A 21,566-nucleotide genomic window follows, 5' to 3' on the forward strand; every position below is an offset into this window, starting at 1 on the left:
ACCTTTTTAAGAAAAAAAAATACTTTCAGTTGAAAATATTTTATCCTCAACAGGTATTGAAGGACCATTTGAGGAGTATAACAAGTTCGTAAAAATCACTTGTTTGTAAGTCCCTTGTTATTTGGACCTTACTTCCTACAGTTTTACTCCAAATTACTAGCCTGAAAATGAAATGTTCCTCATTATAAAGGTGAAGTCTTAATATCCCTTCATGTTCTCCACTGTTTATATAAATGTCTTGACTAATGCTGAGGTTTATGTAAAATTAGATAAAGATTAGTTTGTGTTGGTGGTTAAAGCATTTCTGTGGCTTTCAGAGGCCATCTTAATCAGAACTTCTCAGTCACAAATAAAAACAAAAGTAAAACTGGTGTGTGATTCCCCCCCCACCCTCTAATCAAAGAAAAAAAAACCTCCTTTCATGTGAAGGTAGCTTCATTTCTCACCTTCTCGTCTTCCCTGCTTTGCATCTGTGTTTCTTGCAGGAGGTGAAGGTTAACTGGGCCACAACCCCAACGAGCCAGAAGAAAGACACAAGTAGTAAGTAATTTGTTCCATGAATGTCTTATCTGTTTGAGAAACGGAGAGTCGTGTGTCTAGGGTTGGGAATTGATAAAACTTTCACGATTCTGATTCACTTCTCCATTCTGTGAAACAATGAACTTGGTAAGTTCACGGTGACATTCGTCTACCTTTGCCTGGGACATTCTATTTCTGAAGGTAGTGAACGGGAGCTGCCAGCCTCTGAGCTAGCCAGGCTACCCGTCTCGTCACAGTCATCTCAATCTAATGGAGAAGGCATCCATTTAATGAAAAAGCATTACTGTACAATTTCGGGAAATAAACTCAGCTCTGCCTTATTTGAATAAAAAAGCGTCACCTTTCTCTCGCTCCTTGAACTGCAGAGGAACTATGTAGCATGTTTAATAACCCCAAAGAGAGGAAGGAAATTGGTTTATTTCCAGAAATGGCATATGATGTACTAGGAACCACATTAAGCACAGCCAGGGATATAAAACTAGCTACTTACCACCAGATTTGCCTTCCATGTTGGTCTTAACTTTAGCTTCTGTCCGGAAGCATCAAAAACACAGCATTCGTTAAAATGTATGCCATGTTGTGTGCGCAGGTGTTTCTGCATGTTGGATGTATTTCCTCCCACGGATGTTATTGCCACTTTGCAATGATTGCAGAGGGCCTTGTTGCCATATTTCTCTTCCTTAAAATGAAACCCAACTTTCTATCACTTTGACCGCTTTTGTTTTGCTTTTCTAGCCTGGTCACGTCATACTTGCTAACTGAATGCCATGTGCGTAACTTACGTAAAAAAACGTGACGTAAGTCATACTGCCCAGAGCTCTTGGCTCTGGTGCTGCCTGGAATCATTGAGACAATCCTTAAACAAGCTGCCAAACGGTGCCATTGAATTGGAAAACACGGAACTGGTTCTGAACAGGAATCGGTTTTCAATTCCCATCATGTTTTTTTTTTTATATATATATATATATATATATTTATTTGCATATGTGCTTGGTGTTTACATTAATTTACTGATGCTCAGATCAATTTACCAGTGAGAGTTGCCTAATCAAAGGAATCCTCTTGGGTAGGTTAAATCTTTGTTTGAATAAAAATATCTTGTGAAGAGTTTAGTGGTTTGTTTAGAACATTAATGTGTCATGAAGACTGAGGAACACAGCAGAATGGTCAGGGAGAAAGATTGGGAGAAAAAGAGAACATGGCACAGAGCATTATTTAGTTAATCATCTGATATTGGAAAAAATATTGCTTAAATGCAACTCTACTACCACCTGGCCATCTGTATGAACGAGCAGGCAGGTTAAATATGGAAGGAATTAAAGGAGGAGCTGCAGAGATCCATCGTCTTGATGGGGAATATCTTTTCAGTGGACAGTTGTTAGTGGTGCGTTCTACAAGTCTGTTTCGGAAAACTAGTGAACAATGTTACTGTTAAAGGAAAGGGAGGTTAAATCCTTCTGGTAGGATTTTTTTCTACAGATGGAGTCGCATGCAGAGCTGGGAAAATACCAGTTAATGCAAAGACCTTAAGACTTTGAGTGGAATAATGACACTAAACCAGGTCGCCCTAAACATTTCAACCTGTGACCCCAAAAATAACTGCCCCACAGACTGGCGACACCCTAAAAATACATAGTGCTATTTCACTATTTATTTATAAAATTATAAATGGTAGGTATTTCAAAAAAAGAAAATTTATTTTAGGAATTTTGAAATCAAATAAATGGGCAATTTAATTATTGTGCATTTCATTAAATGTTATTTGGTCATGGTATATCTAAATGTTATACAACAAATGATCTAATATGTCATTTAATTTTTATCATTTAATTAATAATTTAATAGTATATCTAATATTTTAATTATATGTTAGATAAGTAAACAAATTGTGCATTTTATAATTTTGTGGTATGTGTAGTAGTTAAATCCAATGTATGATAAATAAATGAAAGTTACTTTAATTTATTTGATGGAAAATTGCGTATTTCCGCATATATTTTGGCTTTCTGTATGCCATCGGGGATGACCTCACAGTGATAGTGAAAACCATCTTTTGACCCCACAGTTGGTGTCTTGTGACTCCCTGGGGGGGCCCTCACCCCCAATTTGGGGGCCTCTGCTCTGAACATAAATCCATATCTTTGTAGAAATCATAAGTTCAGGGTTAAGACTATGCAAGACTGTGCATATTTTAGAAACTGTTGTAGCCTTCATTTGTTTCTGAAATAATAAATCTACAAATTCATATTTTTACAATGTTTTATTTTTTTTTTTAGGTCACTTCCATGTTTTTGTTGGAGACCTGAGTCCAGAAATCACCACAGATGACATAAAAGCAGCTTTCGCTCCATTTGGAAAAATATCGTAAGTTTATTTTCATTGGTGCTTCTCCAGCAGGCCATCTTTCTTTTCCTCAACTTTTTCTACTGCACATGCTCCTGATGTGCAATTTTAGCTAAAAAATAGAAATAAAGTGTTTTTTTCATTTTTAATTTTTTTTATTACACTCTTTGTCCTCATAAGTTTAAATTCGTCTTTCAAAAAACTTTTCATATTAAATTTAGGAACAATACCAGTCTGAAAAAAGATTATCTATGTTCCTCATGTTGAGAAATGTCTTATAGCGACATTTTGATTTACCAGAATGGCATTCTAGCTCCATTTACACTATCCTCCGAAAACCGATCCGTGCCGAGCTTGTATCAGTTAACAGCGCTGAGTTCAGTGCCTTACGAACATTTACACGCCACACTAGCATGGTTCCTCGCCTCCTAGTGACGATCTATGGTACTCTCTAGATGTAAACAAGCAATTCAATATGGCGGCGCTTGTAACATTCAGGAAGTGTGCGCAGAGTGAGGCGAAGGCAGCCTTTGGTGAATTTACTTGACAGTAAGTTTTAGGAAGTGGATACGGTACATGACGGTCTAATCAGGGCTTACAGACGCAGGAAACAACAACAGACGTTGAGGTTCATCACACTGCTAAGCAGAACCATCACTAGAAATCGTGTGGCACGGTAGGTAAGCTAGTATTTTTTGTCTAATATTTCATGACTACAGAGGCTGCTCATGCGCTCTTTGTTAACTGAGAACTGGGTCCGAACTGACCTGCGCCAAGCCCTACTATTGATCTAGTACCAGTTTAGTGTACAGCGCGGTCCGGTTCAGTTGTGCATAGCATTTACACTCAATAGTTATCTCAGTTACCGTGCTCGGACCGATCTCGGCACGTTTCAAAAGGGTAGTGTAAGTCGAGCTACTATGTCAGTAATTTCAGAGTGTAACCAGTTACTTTTTAACTGCGTCTAAATGTGTTTGTTTACCTTCAGGGACTGTCGTGTCGTGAAAGACATGGCCACAGGTAAATCTAAAGGCTACGGGTTTGTCTCCTTCTTCAACAAATGGGTACGTTTAGCTCTAAGTGACATAACTTGTAATGATACAGAACATATTTTCAGGTTCTTGTTGGGACATTTCTTCTATTTTCACGTTTAGGATGCAGAAAACGCCATCCAGCAAATGGGAGGGCAGTGGTTGGGAGGCCGACAGATCAGGACCAACTGGGCCACGAGGAAGCCTGCTCCTAAAACAACGAATGAAAGTAAGTTAGTACTGGTCAACCTTTGTTTTTTGTCAGCCATGTTTTATTATTTTGTAGTTTAATAAATATTCTTAATCAAAATCTTCATATTTGTCTTTTTTTTTAGCAGCCAGTAGCAAACAGCTCTCCTTTGATGAGGTGTTAAACCAATCCAGCCTCAGTAACTGTACTGTCTACTGCGGGGGAGTCACACAAGGTCTCACAGGTGAGGAACAGTGTAACCAAGGCACAGTCTTACAAGCACTGAGCACTATTCACACTTTCTCTTTTTATTCACAGAGCAATTAATGAGACAGACTTTCTCACCTTTTGGCCAAATAATGGAAATCCGTGTTTTCCCAGAGAAAGGCTACTCCTTTGTGAGGTAACCTGACTTTTAGATCTGCCTGTTTTAGGGGGAAACCTCATCTACCTGTCAGATGAGTTATCTTTTTAGGATAACTTGATTAGGAAGGATAATGTTTCAGATCTTTTCTTCTCCCAGGTTTAACTCCCACGAAGCAGCAGCTCATGCCATAGTTTCTGTTAATGGCACTTCCATAGAGGGCAACATTGTGAAGTGTTACTGGGGGAAGGAAACAACAGATATCGTACAGGGTCCCATTCAGCAGGTACAGATGGCACAGGTATGACAATTCCTTCCCTGTAAAATCTATCATTTATGTAATAATAAATAATTAGATGTGTCTCCTCAATGCACGTTTTTGTATTTTAGCAGAACACCTTGAGCTTCGCTGCCCAACCTTACAATCAGTGGGGGCAGTGGTACAGCAACACACAGCAGATCGGTCAGTACGTGCCCAATGGATGGCAGGTGCCAAGCTATGGCGTCTATGGGCAGGCCTGGGATCAGCAGGGCTACAAGTGAGTGGAAACATTACACCAATCCGAAATAAACAGCACTGCTTCTTACTGAAAGGCAGATTTCAATGGTCTAAAGAAGGCAGCCTAATGAGTTAAATCAAATTCTTTTTAACATCTTGACCATGAAACCCTACAAACAAATTTGCTCTGGCTGAATTTTCTTTTTCAGGTCTGAGACAGGATATGAAGTATAAGTTGATATAAAACAGAAGCTTAAACATGAAAAGCAGGAAGGTTCTGAAGCTCTGTGAGTCTTAGGAATGGGCTTTTTACATATTTGTTTTTTTTTAGCCCAATCAATTTGTCTCTGCAAAAACAAAGACATTTTTTATTCTCCTAAATCCCTTAAAGTACTGCAAAACGTGTTCTGCATTATTGCACTTCAAAATGAGCACAATAGAAGTAAATAATGAATTCACTGGCTTTTATTCAAGAGATTTGGATTCTTAGAAAAACATTGAAGCCAAATTTAATCTATTTGTATTTGTTTATCCATTTACTTATGTTTCTATTTTAGAGCAGCATCCAGCCTGTGTGTTTCTGTCTGGAGGGAACACACTAGGCTTTGGTTGGTTTGAGATTCAAAGTTTAAATTTGAATGAGTTTTTCATGATCTAGATTATTTTAAACAACAAGCAAGTAGCAGAAATATAAAATAAAACTGGTTAATTATGAAGCTTTTCAATTTAGATTACAAACTTGTTCAACAGAACTTCATTTCCTGAACCTTTTCACAATGTATTCTGATCTAAAACTGGGCTTTTAACAAAGTTAGTATCAAGATAAAAATATATTAATTTACAAACCATAAAAAATTTTTTCTTTGTTTTTGTTTTCAAGAAGCCACCTTAAAGTTGTTCCACTTTGCCCTTTAAAGATTCAACAGCTAAAGGTATTCCTGTGCTGCTAGGATGAAGAATGTCTGGTTGCACTCCAAGCTTGGGTGCTGCTAATTTTACCAAGGAGAAATTCCAGATAACTTGGCTCAGTGTCTTCAGCATGCTGCAGCCTCCCTGCCTACAAGACAGCAGTAATGTCTGTTTGACATATCTGCAAATGCAAATGCTCCTTTGCATTTTCTTGCATTTTGGCATCGGCAGAGATAAAAGTGTTTAATCTTAAAATGGGATTATATGTTTGATATCTACATTTAGCAGTTAAGGCTCCAGTGACGCATTTTTCATGTGCTAATGCATTTTTGTTTAAATTAGGAACATATTGACAGATAAGGGCCAAATCATTGTCTGATTATTTTTTTATTGTATATTTGATTATATGTTCCAATAGTATAGTTAGTGGTTAGTATAGTTAGCTACCCAGGAGGAGCTCGGAGTAGAGTCGTTGCTCCTCCATGTCGAAAGGAGCCAGCTGAGGTGGTTCGGGTATCTATTCCGGATGCCTCCTGGTCGCCTCCCTCTGGAGGTGTTCCAGGCATGTCCTGTTGGTAGGAGGCCTCATGGAAGGCCCAGGACACGCTGGAGGGACTATGTTTCTGAGCTGGCCTGGCGTCGCCTCGGGGTCCCCCCAGAACAGCTGGAGGAGGTGGATTGGGAAGTCTGGGCTTCTCTGCTTAGACTGCTGCCTCCATGACCCAGCCCTGGATTTCGTGAAAGAAAATGGCTGGATGGAGTATAGTTATTACATATTTGCAACTGAAACTTAAAAATGTCAACCAATGTATACGTAAAACGTATGTTAAAATTACCAGTTAACATATTGATTTTATAATTTGTACAACATTTTAAAGACAGTCATACTATTTTAAATGGGAGAATATTTATTCTAGGGGTGAACTGTTTGCACTTTTGTAGTCATTATTGATTCCATTTATAGCTGGAAAATCTTCAATGCTCCAATTTTGTTTTATTGAAAATCATTTAACAATATCAGTGGAAAATTACAAACTTGTTTTAACTGCAAAAAAGATGGTGTGAGGAAATATAAAGTAAAGATTTTCTCAACTTTGCTGAGGTGGATTAGAACTGGTTTCAGATTAAGATGTAAGTGAAATTTACTATAACCCACCTGCAGCCACAGGGTGCTGCAGTTCATCCTGGAAGTATTTCTCTGAAACATTTAGGTAAAAATGACCTTTTAGCTGATAACATCAATGTTCTAAATCATAGTTAAAATAAAAAACTGAGCAAACCATTTAAACCGTCTTATTTCTTAGATTAATTTTCATCGATTTCAGTTTTCTGCTCACTGAGGCACTCCGCTTAAATTCGCTTTTCTAGAAAGGGGTGCAGATTGCCTTCAAAATAAAAGCAGTAAATTTGGAGTCTTGGCCAGTTGTGACCCATGGGTCAGAATATTGTTTTGTAACGTTGGAAAACTCTTTTCTCCCTTTTAGCCATTTACATGCTGGAGCTGGATGGACGGGCGTGGGCGCTGTGAGCAACGGAGGCATGGTGGAGGCTGGCCAGGGAGTCAACGGGACAATGCTAACCAACCAGGCAGGCATGAGCACCACTGGATACCCCACCCACTGATCACAGCAGCCCCCTCTTAGCGTCCAAGGACACAAGGATTATACTCTGCTGGGGAAAGGAGTGCACCAGATGTGCTCTGACTTTCACATCACAAATTGTCTGTTAATGAAGCTGGTCTGCCATTTTTTTTTTCTTTTTAAACCAGCCCAAAGTCTCACCCACTGCCCAAATACACAGGTTGAAGGATGATACACATGCAAACACTGACAAAGCCACTGCTAATGCACATTGCATTCCTAGGCCTGTTCTAATGGCTTGGTGTCTTCATGGCCAGAAAAAAAAAAGAAATCTGTCAAGATATTCCTTACAGAAAGTTTGGTTTAAAAGCAAAACGAGTGTTAAGTGAATTGAAGCTAAAAAGGAAACGTTCCTGTTTCAGCCCCTAAATGCCAAAAACATGAAGGGCAGAATTTTCTCACTATCTACCAATCAACCACGGAGGACAGGCAACAAACGCTTCCACTCAGTAATCTCCAGTATTGCAACACAGCCACTTCACGTACCGACTAGCTGATCCTTTCTTCTGCGTTGAAGCTTGTCGATCTCATCGTTGCTCTGTCCACTCATCACTGTAGTGAAGCAGCAGAAGTGGGTTCTCAGGGTGTGCTCAAGGTATTCTAACCAACTGTAGTGGTTAACAGGTTGGGGGAGGGGATGGGTTACAGCTAAACAATCGGAACAAGAAAACACCAGTGCTCCTTTATTTCCTGGACCGGACGGAACAGACGGCGAAAACTCACCCGTGGATAAGAAGTGTGTGTTTGTGTGTGTGTGCATGAACTGATGCTTTTATTCACCGAGAAACGTCCCCGTCATCTACCCCAAAACCCAGAAGGACTATTATGCTATTTTATTTCTTTCCTCTTTTTCAGAGGGTTTGCTACAAAACTGCTAGAGAAAGGTGTTTTTATTTCCATTTTTTTTTTTTTTGTTCTGGTCAACCTAAAATGCTGACATTGTATAAAGAGCTTTTGCATTTTTTTTGTTTCATTTCAGGACTGAAGAATTGTTAAAGCGATGCCATCTAATCATGTACATTCAAGACCCTTGTATGTTTTGTTTGGACAACTTTAAGTGGCTGATTTTCTTTTAATTAGTATATCTCAAAACAATTGCAGGGATTACTGCCACTCTTATCTTGTGTACAGGCAGACAAAGATTGCACAAAACGTATAGTTTTCACAAAATTTGAAGTACTCAAATTTTAATTTTTTTTTTTTTTTTTTGCATTCCACTTTATCTGCTATTTTATTTGGAAGCCTGTTATATGTAAATAGCCAACCAGTCTGTTAAATTGTACTAAATCTGTATAAAGACATGTTCAATGAGAATGCGTGCTTGCTCCTGGTTGGGGGAAACTGATCCCGGGCGGCTGGTTGAAAGTAGCATCTCTGTCCAGTTCTGGTCCGTATGCAGTAGAAGAAGAGCAACATTTCACTCGTCCAGCAGACTGGAGGACAAGCAGCATTGCTATGTAATGCAGAAGTCTTTAGATTCAAGAAAAGAAACAACTTTATAATTTAAATTATTGTTTTACACCATTGTAGTGGTTGTTTTTATAGATTAAGAACCCTACTTCTAGACCTCAGATTTTTTGCAGCTTGTCTACAGTTATGTCAATAGAAATTGGGGGGAAAAAAAATCCATTTTGTTGCCTTATAAAGTTGAGTTATTTTTAATTTAACCAAAAAAAGAAAATGAGTAGGCAGTGCCTATGAATGTTTTCAGCCTACGTTTTGAGAAGAGAAGTTCTGTTCATACATCAGTAACATGGTTTGTGTTTTTTTTTTTGTTTTTTTTTGCTTTGTCCCATTAAAAAAGCTGATGTTTATAACAGCTCCCATTTACTCTGTTTGCTTCTCTTCTTTGGAAACAGCAGTCATTTTCCACCCAGCAGTTATTTATTTACAGTTTGCCTCCCTATAAGTGGAATAAAAAAAATAAATAAGAATTTAGTCTAGTTATTAGATGATCGTTAGTTGTACATTTAAGGTTTAGAGCAGGGAACCTGCAATGCATACTTCCTCATAGCCCAGCGGAGATGTTTGGTGTTTGTAGTTCTTTTTTGCACACAGCCCTTCTAAAAGAAATGGTTTGAGTGTCTAGATAGATTTGTGCAAGTATCCACTGGTAACTAAACATTTTTCAGTGCAATCATATGTAACGCTACCGTGCTGTGTGAACTGGAAGGTTTTCCATATTTAAACAGATCTCCATGGGACAATAAGGTTTGTTGCATATCCTTTTTGATGCCTTTCGCTGCTTTGATGAACTTTCATCCATCAATATTTGGTGCTTAAAAAGTGGACATTTTACAGATGATTTCATAAGCTGCCATTGGGCAGAGATGGAAAAGTTTGAAATCGGAAAAGGACGACATGGTTTGCAGGACAGTTTAAGTTTATTGGGATAGACTTTGACTGGTTTTAATAAAGTATTCTGGTTTCAGTAGATTATAGAGAACAGAGGGCAGAGTTAAAGCAAGATTCCATTAAAGATGAACATATGAAAATATAAAAAAGATTGTTTATAGTACAAAAAAGCTCTAAAGTTGTAATGTCATGAAATATGTTTATAAAAGTATCTGCATAGTAGACAGCTAAGGGAGCACTACACAGTAGTTGACTTGCGAAGTAGTAGTTAGGATTACATTTGTCTAAATGTAATCTAAGATTACAGGGATCCAGCATGTTTTCATCAATTCAAAAATATATTATTAATCCCAAAGGAAAATGAAATATTGCACTAATAACTGTAGGCAGGAAAGATCTTCTGTTGTAGTCGGGCTGGCGCTGGATCAGGAGAAGCTTCTTACTGAAGACACTCTTTTGTATAACAATCTTTTTTTTTTTTTTTTATTTAGTTAAAAATAAAAAAATCTAATAAACGTAGTAGCGTATAGAAAAACAAGTTTTAACTGTTTTGCTTTGAATCAATCTTAAAACCATGTCATAATTTTTTTTAAATTATTATTTCATAGCCTGTCTGACCCAACTTTCTCAATTCAAGAGCATTTAAATTCAGAAAGAACTGACATCCTGTCCTAAAATGTAAGCAGATGCTCTGTGTACTTTTACCCCTCTCTTCCCTACTCTGTATTATTTTCATTTTTTTCTGAATAACTATGCCCTGGATGACTGAGAATCTTCACCAGCATATTCCCTACTTTTCCATTTCACAACAGATAATGTGATTCACTATGGCAACAGCAGGACAAAAGGCTCTAAGAGCTCATTGTGTGGACACAGATGCAGCAGGGCAGAGGGAATGAGGAGAGGTGGGTGGAGTCCTTCAAAGGAATGCCCTTTTATTGGTGTTCCTGTGGCCCAAAAGGGCATGGTTAATGGGCTTATCATCCAGACTTATTTGATTATATATTAGATTTATGATCAATATGCAACAGTCATATAGAAATTGCTAAAGAAAATATAGCTATAATATTCAGATATAGATTTAACAAAAAAATTTGTATCGAAGTGTAAGGAAAAAAAAGCTTTAAATTTGAAGATGATGCAGTAAATGTGTTTGACAATGTATTTTTTTCTGCTCCCATAGTATTTTGTCATGCGGTTAGTTGCAATATAATAGGAAACAATTAATGATGTGATTCCCCCAAAATAATTTGAATGTGTAGCAGGCCATCTTCGCACTGCTAATATTAAATTCAATTCAGTTTATTTACGTGTCTGAGATTAAAGTCAGAATTCTGAGAAATAAAGTAAGAATTCTGAGAAAAAAAGTCAGAATTCTGAGAAATAAAGTCAGAATCCTGAAATTAAAGTCTAAATTCTGACTTTTGTTTTTTATATCATACAATTTAAAAATCAGTTAACTTTTTCAGTACCATTTTGGTTTATATTTAAGATCATTACATATAGGAAACGTGAGATACTGTCTCTGGACTTTTCTTTTTTTTATTAAAACGCGACAACTCAAAAGAAAAACGCATTTAAAGGTTTAGCAACTCTCCGCCTTTTATCTTGAATAAACTACATATACCATGATTCCACGGGCCCAAACGGCACGCCCCTGTCCTTTCTCCCACGTGACAGGCTCCGTCCAATAGGAAGGGCCGTTACAGGCGCAATGCGGGTGTTTGGATGTAAGGAGGAATGGCGACGTTCGAGGCGTTCTAGGAGGCCAGAGCGAAGCTGAATCCGACCAAACAGAGGCGGATTAGAGGCGGTTAGAGCTTTTTTTCAATATTCACACAGATGTAGGTAAGGTAGACCGTATGGTTGCAAAAAAAAAGTTCATGTAGCATCATGAATATGCTTATTACACGTAAAGCACTCGGAACACGGAGCTGAAGATGGAAGGACGTATTGTCATTTAGTCATTTATTTTATGATACAAAGTTTTTAAAAGTGTTCGTTGTTCTCTGTTGTTCTCTGTGTGTATTTGGATTGATGACGTCAAAAGAAGTACTACAGTAAGGACCTGATAAATATAGATATAATTAATCAATTCAAGGTAATTTTAACAAAACAAACAAAAAAAGGCACTAGAATTGAAGATTTTCATTTGTAAAGTAACATTACTTGACATATCTTTTAATTTTCCTTTAATATTCTGTGCTAATATGCCTAATTTTCCTCTCCTGGTAAAAACCATTAATATTTCTGTTTGAAGTTTTCCAGTTAATGGCTTTCCATAGTATTTCACCACTAGTAATTAGCCAGTCACTGGTGACTGACTGGTTATAATACTACTAATAATAATAATTTAACTTTACTGATCTCACATTGGAGAGATTTACCTCTGTAGTCTAACCTCAGGCTACTTAAATGTTATATAATTTCTCTCTTTCTAACTATTAGATTTATAAGGTTTCTCTTCAACTACGGTGCGGCTAAAACAATTAATCGTGATTAATTGATTATTGAAATAATCGTCAAGTAATTAATTGTTAATTGGAATACAGAGGGTCTAAAAGATGCCTATAGCTGACAGAACGACTCACTCAGAGCAGTAATTATACCAAAATTGCAAAACAAACAAACAAAAAAAAAACATAGAAACATTTGTTTGTAAATATGTTTTGTCCTTTAGTTTAATTTATGTAAAAATAAATAAATAAATAAATAAACAAAAAATAAAAATCCTCTTTAAGGAATGTTTTGCTAACCAATTATTCATTGAAAATCTAATCCACAGATTAATCGAAGCAACAAGGTAATCGGTTGCAGTCCAAAACTACAGATACCATAACTGATTAACGTCTGAAGTTTTAATGTAAATATTACATTCATATTGTCCTGATCAGCTTTGATATCAAAAACTTAAATCTAAAATGGTAAATGATGTATTGTATCGCTCTAAAAATAAAAAATAAACACCTTTTAATTAAGAATAGGCAAAAAGGGAGTGTTGATCTACTGGTTAGAGCAGTGCTCTTGTGCTCTGAGAAGGCTGCAAGTATCCGGTTCGATCCCCACAGCCTGCACTTCTGGTTCCTGAGCAAGAGCCTTAACCCCGACACTGCTCCCTGGGCGCCACACAATGGCAGCCCACTGCTCCCCAAGGGGAGGGGTTAAATGCAGAGACTGAATTTCCTCCCTTTTTTTTTTATCTTTTCTCCTTTTTTTCTGTTTTTCCTTTCCTTTACATTGCAGTGTCTATATAATCTGTAATACTCCCTGCATGAATTATAATAAAGCAATTTATATGCATGAATCAAGCGGAACACGATGGCGATAGCCTCGCTGCTCCACGTGTAAAAGTAAAATCTGTTGGGCCCTTTTTTGGCATCAAGACAATTATTATTATTGCCACATCACCAGACAGTACACTGTTTAAAAAACAAAACAAAAAAAGTGAATTTCCACGTTGTGTGACAATAAAGGGATTTACTTTTACAGAAGTAGAAAGCAAAACAATGAAATGAATGAATAAGTTGCTTTATGGCAGTCTATATGACAACCAAAATGTCTTTAGGTTACAGTTTTCCTGATTATCGTAACAAAATGATGATGAACATGCGAGACAAACTAGCTAAAGGCAGTTTGATATTAGAGACTGATGTTTCTCTTATCTCAACATTAAAACCTTTTTCTTGTTTTCAAGGCATGATTCATCTGTTGTGCAGCTGAAGTCTTCTGTTAGAAGTCTCAGAATGGACAGAGAGGTGACCTCGTCCTCTTCAGGAAATATCTCGTCCTCCTCCCCTCAGATTCCTCCCGGTCAGACCACTTTAGCTGCAAAGCAGCGCGAAAGCAGGAAGTCCTCGGCCACCACCCCTGCCTTTCTCTCCAACCTGGGGAGGGCAACCCTGCGGGGCATTCGCAAGTGTCCTCAGTGCGGCGTCTACAACGGGACCCGCGGGCTCAGCTGCAAGAACGCAGCCTGCGGCGTTAGGCTCAGAGATGCTTCTGCAGGATGTAAAAGCAGCAAGAGAGGCGCGGTGGAGGTGGTGAGGGTGATAACTGACAGCGAGGAGGCGAGTTGTGGGAAAGAGCAGGAAGCGGGAGGAGGTGCCCAGGTGTTTTCGGTGTGCCACAGAGGAAGAGGAAGCACTCAGTGGGGATTTGTGGAGCTGGTCCCCACAGACACGGCCATAGCGACCGGGGATGGAGCCACCCTGCTCACCCGCATCAACCTCGGCCGCTGCTTCCTGCCCTCCTGCAGACAGGGTGAGAGGTCAAACAGGCGCGAGTCCAATTCAGCATCAGGTGAGCAGTCCTCCAACAGCCTCTGCATCCATATTAAACAGGCCATAGACTGCAGGAGCCGCGCTACGCCCCTCACCTTTAAGAGCTCCGTCCTGGAGGCTTTGCAGGCGTCCATCCAAGCCAGGGAGGAGCTGTGGAGGCTGGCCACAGAGTCCCCCGGACCTCTGGTGCAGCGGGTCTCCAAAGACACCCTGGTGGTGAAGTGCCACACAGACTCGCAGCATCCTCTGGGCCTGCTGCACCTCACCGTGGCTCAGGTGGACACACTAAAGAGCAACAAGAAGGTCTTTCATTGTACCTGCCAGGTGAGCGCAGGGAGAGTCAAACCCGGCGTGAACGGAGCCGCCTCGCTCCCTCCTCCTCCTCCTCCTCCGAGCCCAGCCACATCCCTACCCTGCCTTCATTTCTACGCCTGCGTTTGCGCCTTCTCAAGCAACGAAAAGCTGGCTGCAGAGTTTGCAGCGTTCATCAACTACACCTCAAAAGGTACAGAATCTCCCCTTCTGCCTGCAGTGATTAGCATTAAGAAAGGTCCTGGAATAAATTCAACTTTAGCATAATCTCACAATGACAGTCTTAATTTAAGTTAGACTTAGTCTAACTTGATTTGATCAAATATATGAAGTTGGTAAGAAAACGCTAAAGAAAAAGGATTCAGGAAATGCCTGGAGAATTATTTTATTTTCAGGTCAGAATAAGATTTTCCTTAAAAATAAAAAACTAGTAAAAAGGTTTGCTTTAATGATTTATTTTCTACATTCTGTAATCTAAATGATAAATGGGTAGATGAAAGTTTTTGTCTGTTTTCTATGAAATGTTACACCTCAAGCTAAAGTTTTGTTCATGTTATTGTTTTTTTTTTTTTAACTAAATTAAAGTTTAAAGGTTAACTAAACATAAGAAAATGACAAAGGTCCATTCAGTGGTTAATTTTGGCTTCTAGATCTTCATAGATCTAGAACAGACCAGATGTGTCCTTGTGTGTGTTTGAAAACTGGATCTGATGTAGCATCACGCAGAGCACCGAATCTCCTAATGTTTTACCTCCAGGAACAAAATAAAAACATCACAAATTAACAAATATACTTTATTTTGTATTAAATCAGGTTTCAAATTTGGTGTTATTGTAGGATCCAGATTTGATAAGCATTAAATGATCAAATCTGTCTGAAAAATGTTATTTTTCACGCTGTAATATTTGTATTGCAGGGAAACAGGAAGTTATGGATTAACCTGCTGCAGACTCACTAATTTAAGGCATAAAGTCTAAATTATGAAATCTTTAATTGATGTTGAAAATGCATATTTTTCCTTATATTCAACAAAAACGTATTTTCTAATATGGGGTATTTTTCATCAGGTTTAAAGTCAATTTTTCTAATTTTCATATGGAGGTTAAGCACCTGCAAAAACCTTGGTTCTTATTTCGTGTGAAGTATGTTGAGATTACAGCTAATTTTAAAGAGTTTGTCTTTCTCTCCTCAGGTGAGCAGCAGAACGCTGTCGGTGAAACCAAACCTCTGCAGCAGGCAGACTCCATCAACGCCCAGCATAAAGCGAAGAAGCAGCGTTTGGATGAACCTGCCTCTGGTGGTATTTTCACTTTTTAAACTATCTGACATAAAGCATTGAAGCCTGGTTGATCCTGGTCTGAACCTCCTGCTGTCCTGCCTTCTCTCTGTCTTTTCCTCTTTCTAAACCTGTCCTTTCTTACCTCCACCACTCTGATGCTCCTCTCAGCAGCCCCTCCCTCTGCAGAGTGCTGGAAAGACGGAGTGCCGGCCTCCGGCGCGAGGAAAGCCGGTCAGAGGAAACCTGCAGGTGCTGCCTGTCTCTCCTCTCTGCCTATGTTTTCCTGTTTCCTGTCTTTTCCCATCCCAATCTTTCCCCTCCTTCCATTGAATTCTCTCCACTAATGAGCTGCCAATCAGACCGTCGATGATTTAACATGTGATTCGTCCTCCTCAGGCGGCGCTCAGGTTGTTGATGAGCGCACAGTGACGATGGGCTTCCAGCCGTGGCTAGCCAGTGTGACTGAGAGGATCCATCAGACGATGCACTACCAGTTAGATGGTAACATTTGCATGAAACACCTTTCATGATTAGCAATGTTGCAGTATTCCACATTCATACCCCTTGAATCAGATTGCGAACACAAATTTAATGCATCCATGAGAACTAATGGGATAGACAGACAAACATATTTTGAAGTAAAAGAAGGAAAATTATATATATTTTAATTTAAACAGCCTGAAACATGTGGTTTGTATTATTACAGACTTATGAGACTGCAGAAAAGCAGCCGATACTACATGACAGTGGGCCTGATACACACTGGCAGATGTATTGAGTCTATTTTATCAGAGCGCCATGAGGTAGTGTCGCACCACACAGGGTGTGACAATGCTTTCAATGTAGAACCAGTGAAGGATCCGTCTTCTGAATTCTTTTTAAACTACCTCAAGCAGAACATTCCAGCTCTACATGGAAATATTTCACTCTAAAAACACCATGAAGTGACGTGTAATGTTGAGAAAGCCTCAACATTCAATGGACTTAAAGGTGCCTGGTCATTATTTGATTTTTTAAAATTCATTATATGCCAGTATCTCTCTCTGGTTACATACATTTTCTGAAAGATTACTGCATCCTGCTTGTGTATTCTTTATTTCCGTGTTTATTTTTTGCTCAGTTTATTAGTAAATGTTAATAATATCATATCTGCTTTATTTATATTCACAATAACAAAGGAGGTGAGATTCTGACCATGTGGACAGCAGGTCAACGAGGATGTAGCATACTGAGGCTAAGCCAGTTAGCACCTTCCAGCGAAAACAATAAAGAGAAGTTCAAGATCGAGTGAGAAAAATGCAAAGAAATATTTCATTCTAAGAGTTGTGACATGTAAGGAAAATTCCTTCCATTTCACAATGTTGTGCTTCTTTTTACTGATCTGTGATAATCACTTTTGTGACTGAAGTGTGTCAACCTTAGAAAGATTTAGTTTTCTTTATAATTTCTTTATTCCCACGTTGTGTCTCAGGTTTTATAGATAAGCAAGTAATAAACCAACAGGATTTGATGGCATTAATGTTAAAATCTAATGAAAATATCTCTAAGTTTAATTTGTTTTCCATTTAGACCCATACTGTGCTGGTTTATACCAGTGTACCTGGCATGTGCATCCACTAGAGGGCGGTGTAAACAAACATTTAACATGGTTTAGGTCGTCGAAGATTTATTTTTGTAATAATAGAAATATTTATTCTGAAAGTCTAGATTTTATTGCCTAAAGTTAATCTAATGTTTAATTTAGATTGAATGATACCTTAAACCCACATTTTTAGCATATTGAAATCAAGTATTTTACAAAAATGAGGTGAAAGGGTCGAGCTTTGTTTAAAGACCTAGAGACCCTTTTAAGGTGTGGTTTAGTTATGGTTTTGCATTCATCTCTTATTGTTAGGTAAACCACATCCACTAGTCTACCAGATCCCCCAGGAGTTCTTCAACGCTCTACAGCAGCGGCTGTCGCTGGGATCCAAGAAGAGAAGACTGCCCAATTTCACGACAAGTGAGTTTTTTTTACCATATTGAACAGAAACACTGTACATAAAGCTGCTGTGTAGGGCTACTGTACAGTGCTTTACCAAAGTATTTATGCCTATAGCGCTCGTTTACACTTTTTTGCACAAATTAAAAATTTAAGTGAGATATTTTAATGCAATTTTTAGGGGCTGCTCAGGTTCCGGGTTCGATTCCTGGCCCGGGGTCTTTTTGCAAGGAGTTTGCATGTTCTCCCTGTGCATCCATAGGTTCTTTCTGGGTATTCCTCCAACAGTCCACTGTTAGGATAATTGGCTTCTGTAAATTCTCCTTAGGTGTCAGTGTGTGTGTGAATGGTTGTTTGTCTCTGTGTTGCCCTGTGGGCCTCATCTCTCGCCCGTAGACAGCTGGAGATAGGCACCAGCACCCCTCGCGACTCCAGCAGGGATAAAGCATGATAAAAAATGGATGGATGTATTTTAATTCAATTTTATACAACAGAGAAGCAAGTTTTAGTATATGAATTCTGTCTTCACTGTGGAGGACAGTAGTGGCAGCATCATGCTGTGGGGAGCCTTTATCAGCATGCATTAGACTTCAGTTTAGGCCGGGTGGTAAATTACCCTAAATATGCAACTAAATCTGTAACACAACAGTTGGAATGACCTAGTCAAAGTCCAGGCCTTAATCCATTTTAGAATCTTTAGCAAGACTCTGAAATACATCTGTTGAGTTTTATATTTCTTTTAAAACTATATCTTTAAAAAAAAACAAAAACAAAAAAAAAAACTATATCTTTCGATGTGAAAAGCAGAAAGAGAAACACCCCAAAAGATTAGCTTCTGCAGCCCCTAGAGAAGGAGGTTTATAGCGAGTACTGACTAGAGAGGGGCTGAGGGGGGAAAGAAATGGCAATCTTTTCAAAAATTGATGATTAAACTTTTTTTAAATGTTCTGTCTCTGTGGAGTTCAGCATCTGTGAGGAAAAACGAGGCTCCTCTGGGCTATTTCACCAAGTACACCTGGCACATCACCAACCTGCAGCATGTCAAACAGATTTTCGACACGCCTGAGGTATGTTCTAAAGACCAAAAACAAGTGAAAACACTTCCTGGAACTTTATACAAAACATTAAATATTATGTAGATTATTTATGCGGTAAATTTGGTTTCATTAGTGCTGCAAGCAAAGAACATGTTTGTAAATGGAAATATGGAAAAAAAAGGAATCAAGAAATGAAATTTTAAGAAAAATTATAATAAAAAAAGGTTTTGCGTGTAATTTTGCAGTTTTTTTTTAAATATTTTACATCTTTTACTTTTTTCTCTTCAAATTTCAGTTTTCATATTGAGTTTTATGACTTGCAGTCAGATCAAACTTTCTTCATATCTTTTAGAAATGCTTCTCCTGAGCGAAGACGCATTTCTATTGGTCTGGATGGACGTTAGCAACAACGTCTTATTGGTCAAGAGCGTTTCTATTGTGCTGCAAGTGAAGAGAATGTGTAATTTATAAAACTCATTCTGGAACAGAAATAAAAAAAAGTATAACTTCAAAATGTAAAACCTGTGAAAGAAAATTAATAAAATAAATTTAAAACATAAAATCAGTATGTTTTGTTTGTGATAAAAATAAAATTGGAAAAAAAGAAACCAGAAAAAAGGATTTAAATAAAATAAAAGCAGCAACGTTATTTCAAACCCCACTTTTTTTTTATGAAAAGTTTTTTTAAAGTTACATTTTTTTCAAAATTAAATACAATTTTTTTCAAAATTAAATACAATTTTCTTCAAAATTAAATAAACATTTTTTTAAAAAGTTTCCATTCACAAAACGTCTTCACTCGCAACAAAAAGAAACACTATTTTATTCATAATTGGCTTTTTCTCTTATTTATTCAAAGCTGTTAGCCGCCATTTTCCAATCAGCAGCCTAAGATCTAATGATCTGTCCAACAGCTTCCATTAGAAGTCACTCAGAGTTTTGTCAAGAATCTGGACGGCTCTTACTCTCACTTTAACCTCCCTGAGTCGCCGCCTGAGCGGGAATTGACAGACGGGTGCAGGTCGGACCGTCCCCAGGCCATACGACCAATGGAGCACCGCACTTTCCTCAAAGTCGGTACGTGTCTCCCTTTATTTCCGTTCTCTTATTTTGTTTTAAATTCCCGACAGAAAATGCTTTTTTTCTGCTTGTTTAAAAAAAAAAAATTCTCCACTTCCTTTGTTCGTTGCCAGGACCAAACTCTGGGGACCAGAAGGAGTCCAGCCCCTTCGTGATCCAGTGGATCCCTGACGTTCTGCCGCGCTGCCAGATGGGAGAGCTCAGGATCAGCTTTGAGTTCGGCCACCAGCAGAGCGGCCAATCAGAGTGTCAGGAAAAAGCGGAGAAGAAAGCTCGCAGAAAGTCTGACTGTTCTCAGAACAAAGCGCTAAAGGACGTTGAGATTCTTCAAGTTGTTCTATAACAGCAGGACATTCAATAACTAGATAATACGACGGGCCCCGCGCAGAAATCTATGTTCCCTTCCAATGAATCTATGCAGAGTGCGGAGACAGAAGCTACCAGGCAGCATCAGTGGTCAGAGGACTGAAGCTCTGTGTTTCCAGCATCACTGACTGTGCTTCTTTCTCAGATGGAAAAAAAAAAAACTTCACTGATGAACAGAATCTAGAGATGATTTTCTGGCACAAACATCTTGGGTGAATTATTGGAAAAAAACAAAACAATACAATAAAAGTAAAACTTTTTCTAACTTTGAATTTGAAACTTTAGGTTTTAATAATTTCTTATTGAGCAAATAATTAGGATTCACACGGGCGGTTCTAGGAAGGGATCGACATAAGATAACGGAAAAAAGGACAGGATTTTTTCTTTTAAATAGACATTTTCTAAATTTTGGGACAATATCGTCTGATAAAGAGTACATTTATATACATGTTCAAGCTAGAATAACTTGACATTTAAATATTATTTCCCTATGACTTTAATATACGGAATGATGAAGTATTGTCTTATTTTTTTACTTTATGCCCTGAAAAAAAAAAAACACGCCTTCCACTCCGGTAAACTTGGTCTATAACTCCCCCCTTGTTGAAATCATATCCAGTTGTTTCCAGCTGCTGTTGGTGACCTATCAGGTGAGCTAGTTTTTGGAGAGTCATCCAGCATATCTGCAATAACCAATAACAGATTCCCCTGGTCTCTGAGTGATGCTGTGCGTCTTTTTTTGTCTTCCTTCCTGACAAATCCCTTTCTTTAAAATCTCTGTAAAACGCTGCAAAAGCTGCTTTCTGGTGAAGACCATGCTAAAAGGACATCTGAAGTTTTCCTGAGCTTAAATCTGTCTGTAAGAAGAATAAATCCTGCCGGTCAGTTTGTCAAAATGAGCTGTAATTAGGCCGTCATGCTGACCTTGGAAATGATGGTTTGGAAACACATTTAGTTGCTTCTTTTCACATATACACACAATGTGTAGAGGACTTAAAGTAAATGCTGTGAAAACGTGTGGATCCAGGTTGGGAGCCCCTTTAACCAGACCTCAACTCCTCCAAACAGCAGATCAAACTGATTTATTTCTCTCCCTTCGATTTCCCTCATCTTACTTTTAGTTCTCTTATCAAAACAAACGTGGCAAAAGCTGGACGGAAAAACCAATCTGACACAAACCAGAGAGCGGAGTCAGAGGAAGAATTGGGAGCTGTTTTGTTTCATCTGTTTTTTTTTTTTTGCACTTCATAATTTGCAGCCGTTGCTGGGCTGCAGGTGGTGAATTGCAACATCATAGTGTTTATATCTGACAGTCTGCCTGTTTAAGATGTTAAAAAGAAAGAAGAGAGGATGATAAAGA

General features: G+C 38.4%; 2 protein-coding genes across 9 annotated transcripts; both read left to right on the forward strand.

The window, feature by feature from the left end:
• The first annotated feature begins 463 nt into the window (after positions 1-463).
• Positions 464-7,806, forward strand: LOC107088917. Its single transcript, XM_015381381.1, has 9 exons — positions 464-540; positions 2,817-2,904; positions 3,872-3,947; positions 4,038-4,143; positions 4,250-4,348; positions 4,423-4,507; positions 4,628-4,754; positions 4,859-5,007; positions 7,361-7,806. Exons 3-9 carry the CDS (start codon positions 3,894-3,896, stop codon positions 7,497-7,499), a joined length of 759 nt encoding a protein of 252 aa, XP_015236867.1. The 5' UTR covers positions 464-540; positions 2,817-2,904; positions 3,872-3,893; the 3' UTR covers positions 7,500-7,806.
• A 3,781-nt stretch (positions 7,807-11,587) lies between these two features.
• LOC107088889 (chromosome unknown open reading frame, human C2orf42) lies at positions 11,588-21,186 on the forward strand. 8 transcript variants are annotated; one of them, XM_015381354.1, is made up of 9 exons: positions 11,588-11,684; positions 13,566-14,656; positions 15,656-15,763; positions 15,911-15,991; positions 16,139-16,243; positions 17,637-17,744; positions 18,690-18,790; positions 19,675-19,837; positions 19,954-21,186. In XM_015381354.1, exons 2-9 carry the CDS (start codon positions 13,615-13,617, stop codon positions 20,181-20,183), a joined length of 1,938 nt encoding a protein of 645 aa, XP_015236840.1. In that variant the 5' UTR covers positions 11,588-11,684; positions 13,566-13,614; the 3' UTR covers positions 20,184-21,186. The 8 variants fall into 8 exon arrangements, with proteins under 8 accessions (XP_015236840.1, XP_015236839.1, XP_015236834.1 ...); XM_015381353.1 differs by having other exon boundaries at positions 11,595-11,719; XM_015381348.1 differs by having other exon boundaries at positions 11,604-11,715.
• Positions 21,187-21,566: the final 380 nt, after the last annotated feature.

The sequence above is a fragment of the Cyprinodon variegatus genome, unplaced genomic scaffold (genome assembly GCF_000732505.1).
Source record: "Cyprinodon variegatus isolate N-32 unplaced genomic scaffold, C_variegatus-1.0 Scaffold232, whole genome shotgun sequence".
NCBI classification, from domain to species: Eukaryota; Metazoa; Chordata; class Actinopteri; order Cyprinodontiformes; family Cyprinodontidae; genus Cyprinodon; species Cyprinodon variegatus.

Excerpts from the sequence above, each read along its gene's own strand:
- LOC107088917 (XM_015381381.1), top strand. The coding sequence starts at position 3,894 with ATGGCCACAGGTAAATCTAAAGGCTACGGGTTTGTCTCCTTCTTCAAC. Across the intron at positions 3,948-4,037 it reads TCTCCTTCTTCAACAAATGG|GATGCAGAAAACGCCATCCA; the intron begins GTACGTTTAGCT and ends TTTCACGTTTAG. Across the intron at positions 4,508-4,627 it reads AAAGGCTACTCCTTTGTGAG|GTTTAACTCCCACGAAGCAG; the intron begins GTAACCTGACTT and ends TTCTTCTCCCAG.
- LOC107088889 (XM_015381348.1), top strand. Across the intron at positions 16,244-17,636 it reads GATGCACTACCAGTTAGATG|GTAAACCACATCCACTAGTC; the intron begins GTAACATTTGCA and ends TCTTATTGTTAG. Across the intron at positions 17,745-18,689 it reads ACTGCCCAATTTCACGACAA|CATCTGTGAGGAAAAACGAG; the intron begins GTGAGTTTTTTT and ends TGTGGAGTTCAG.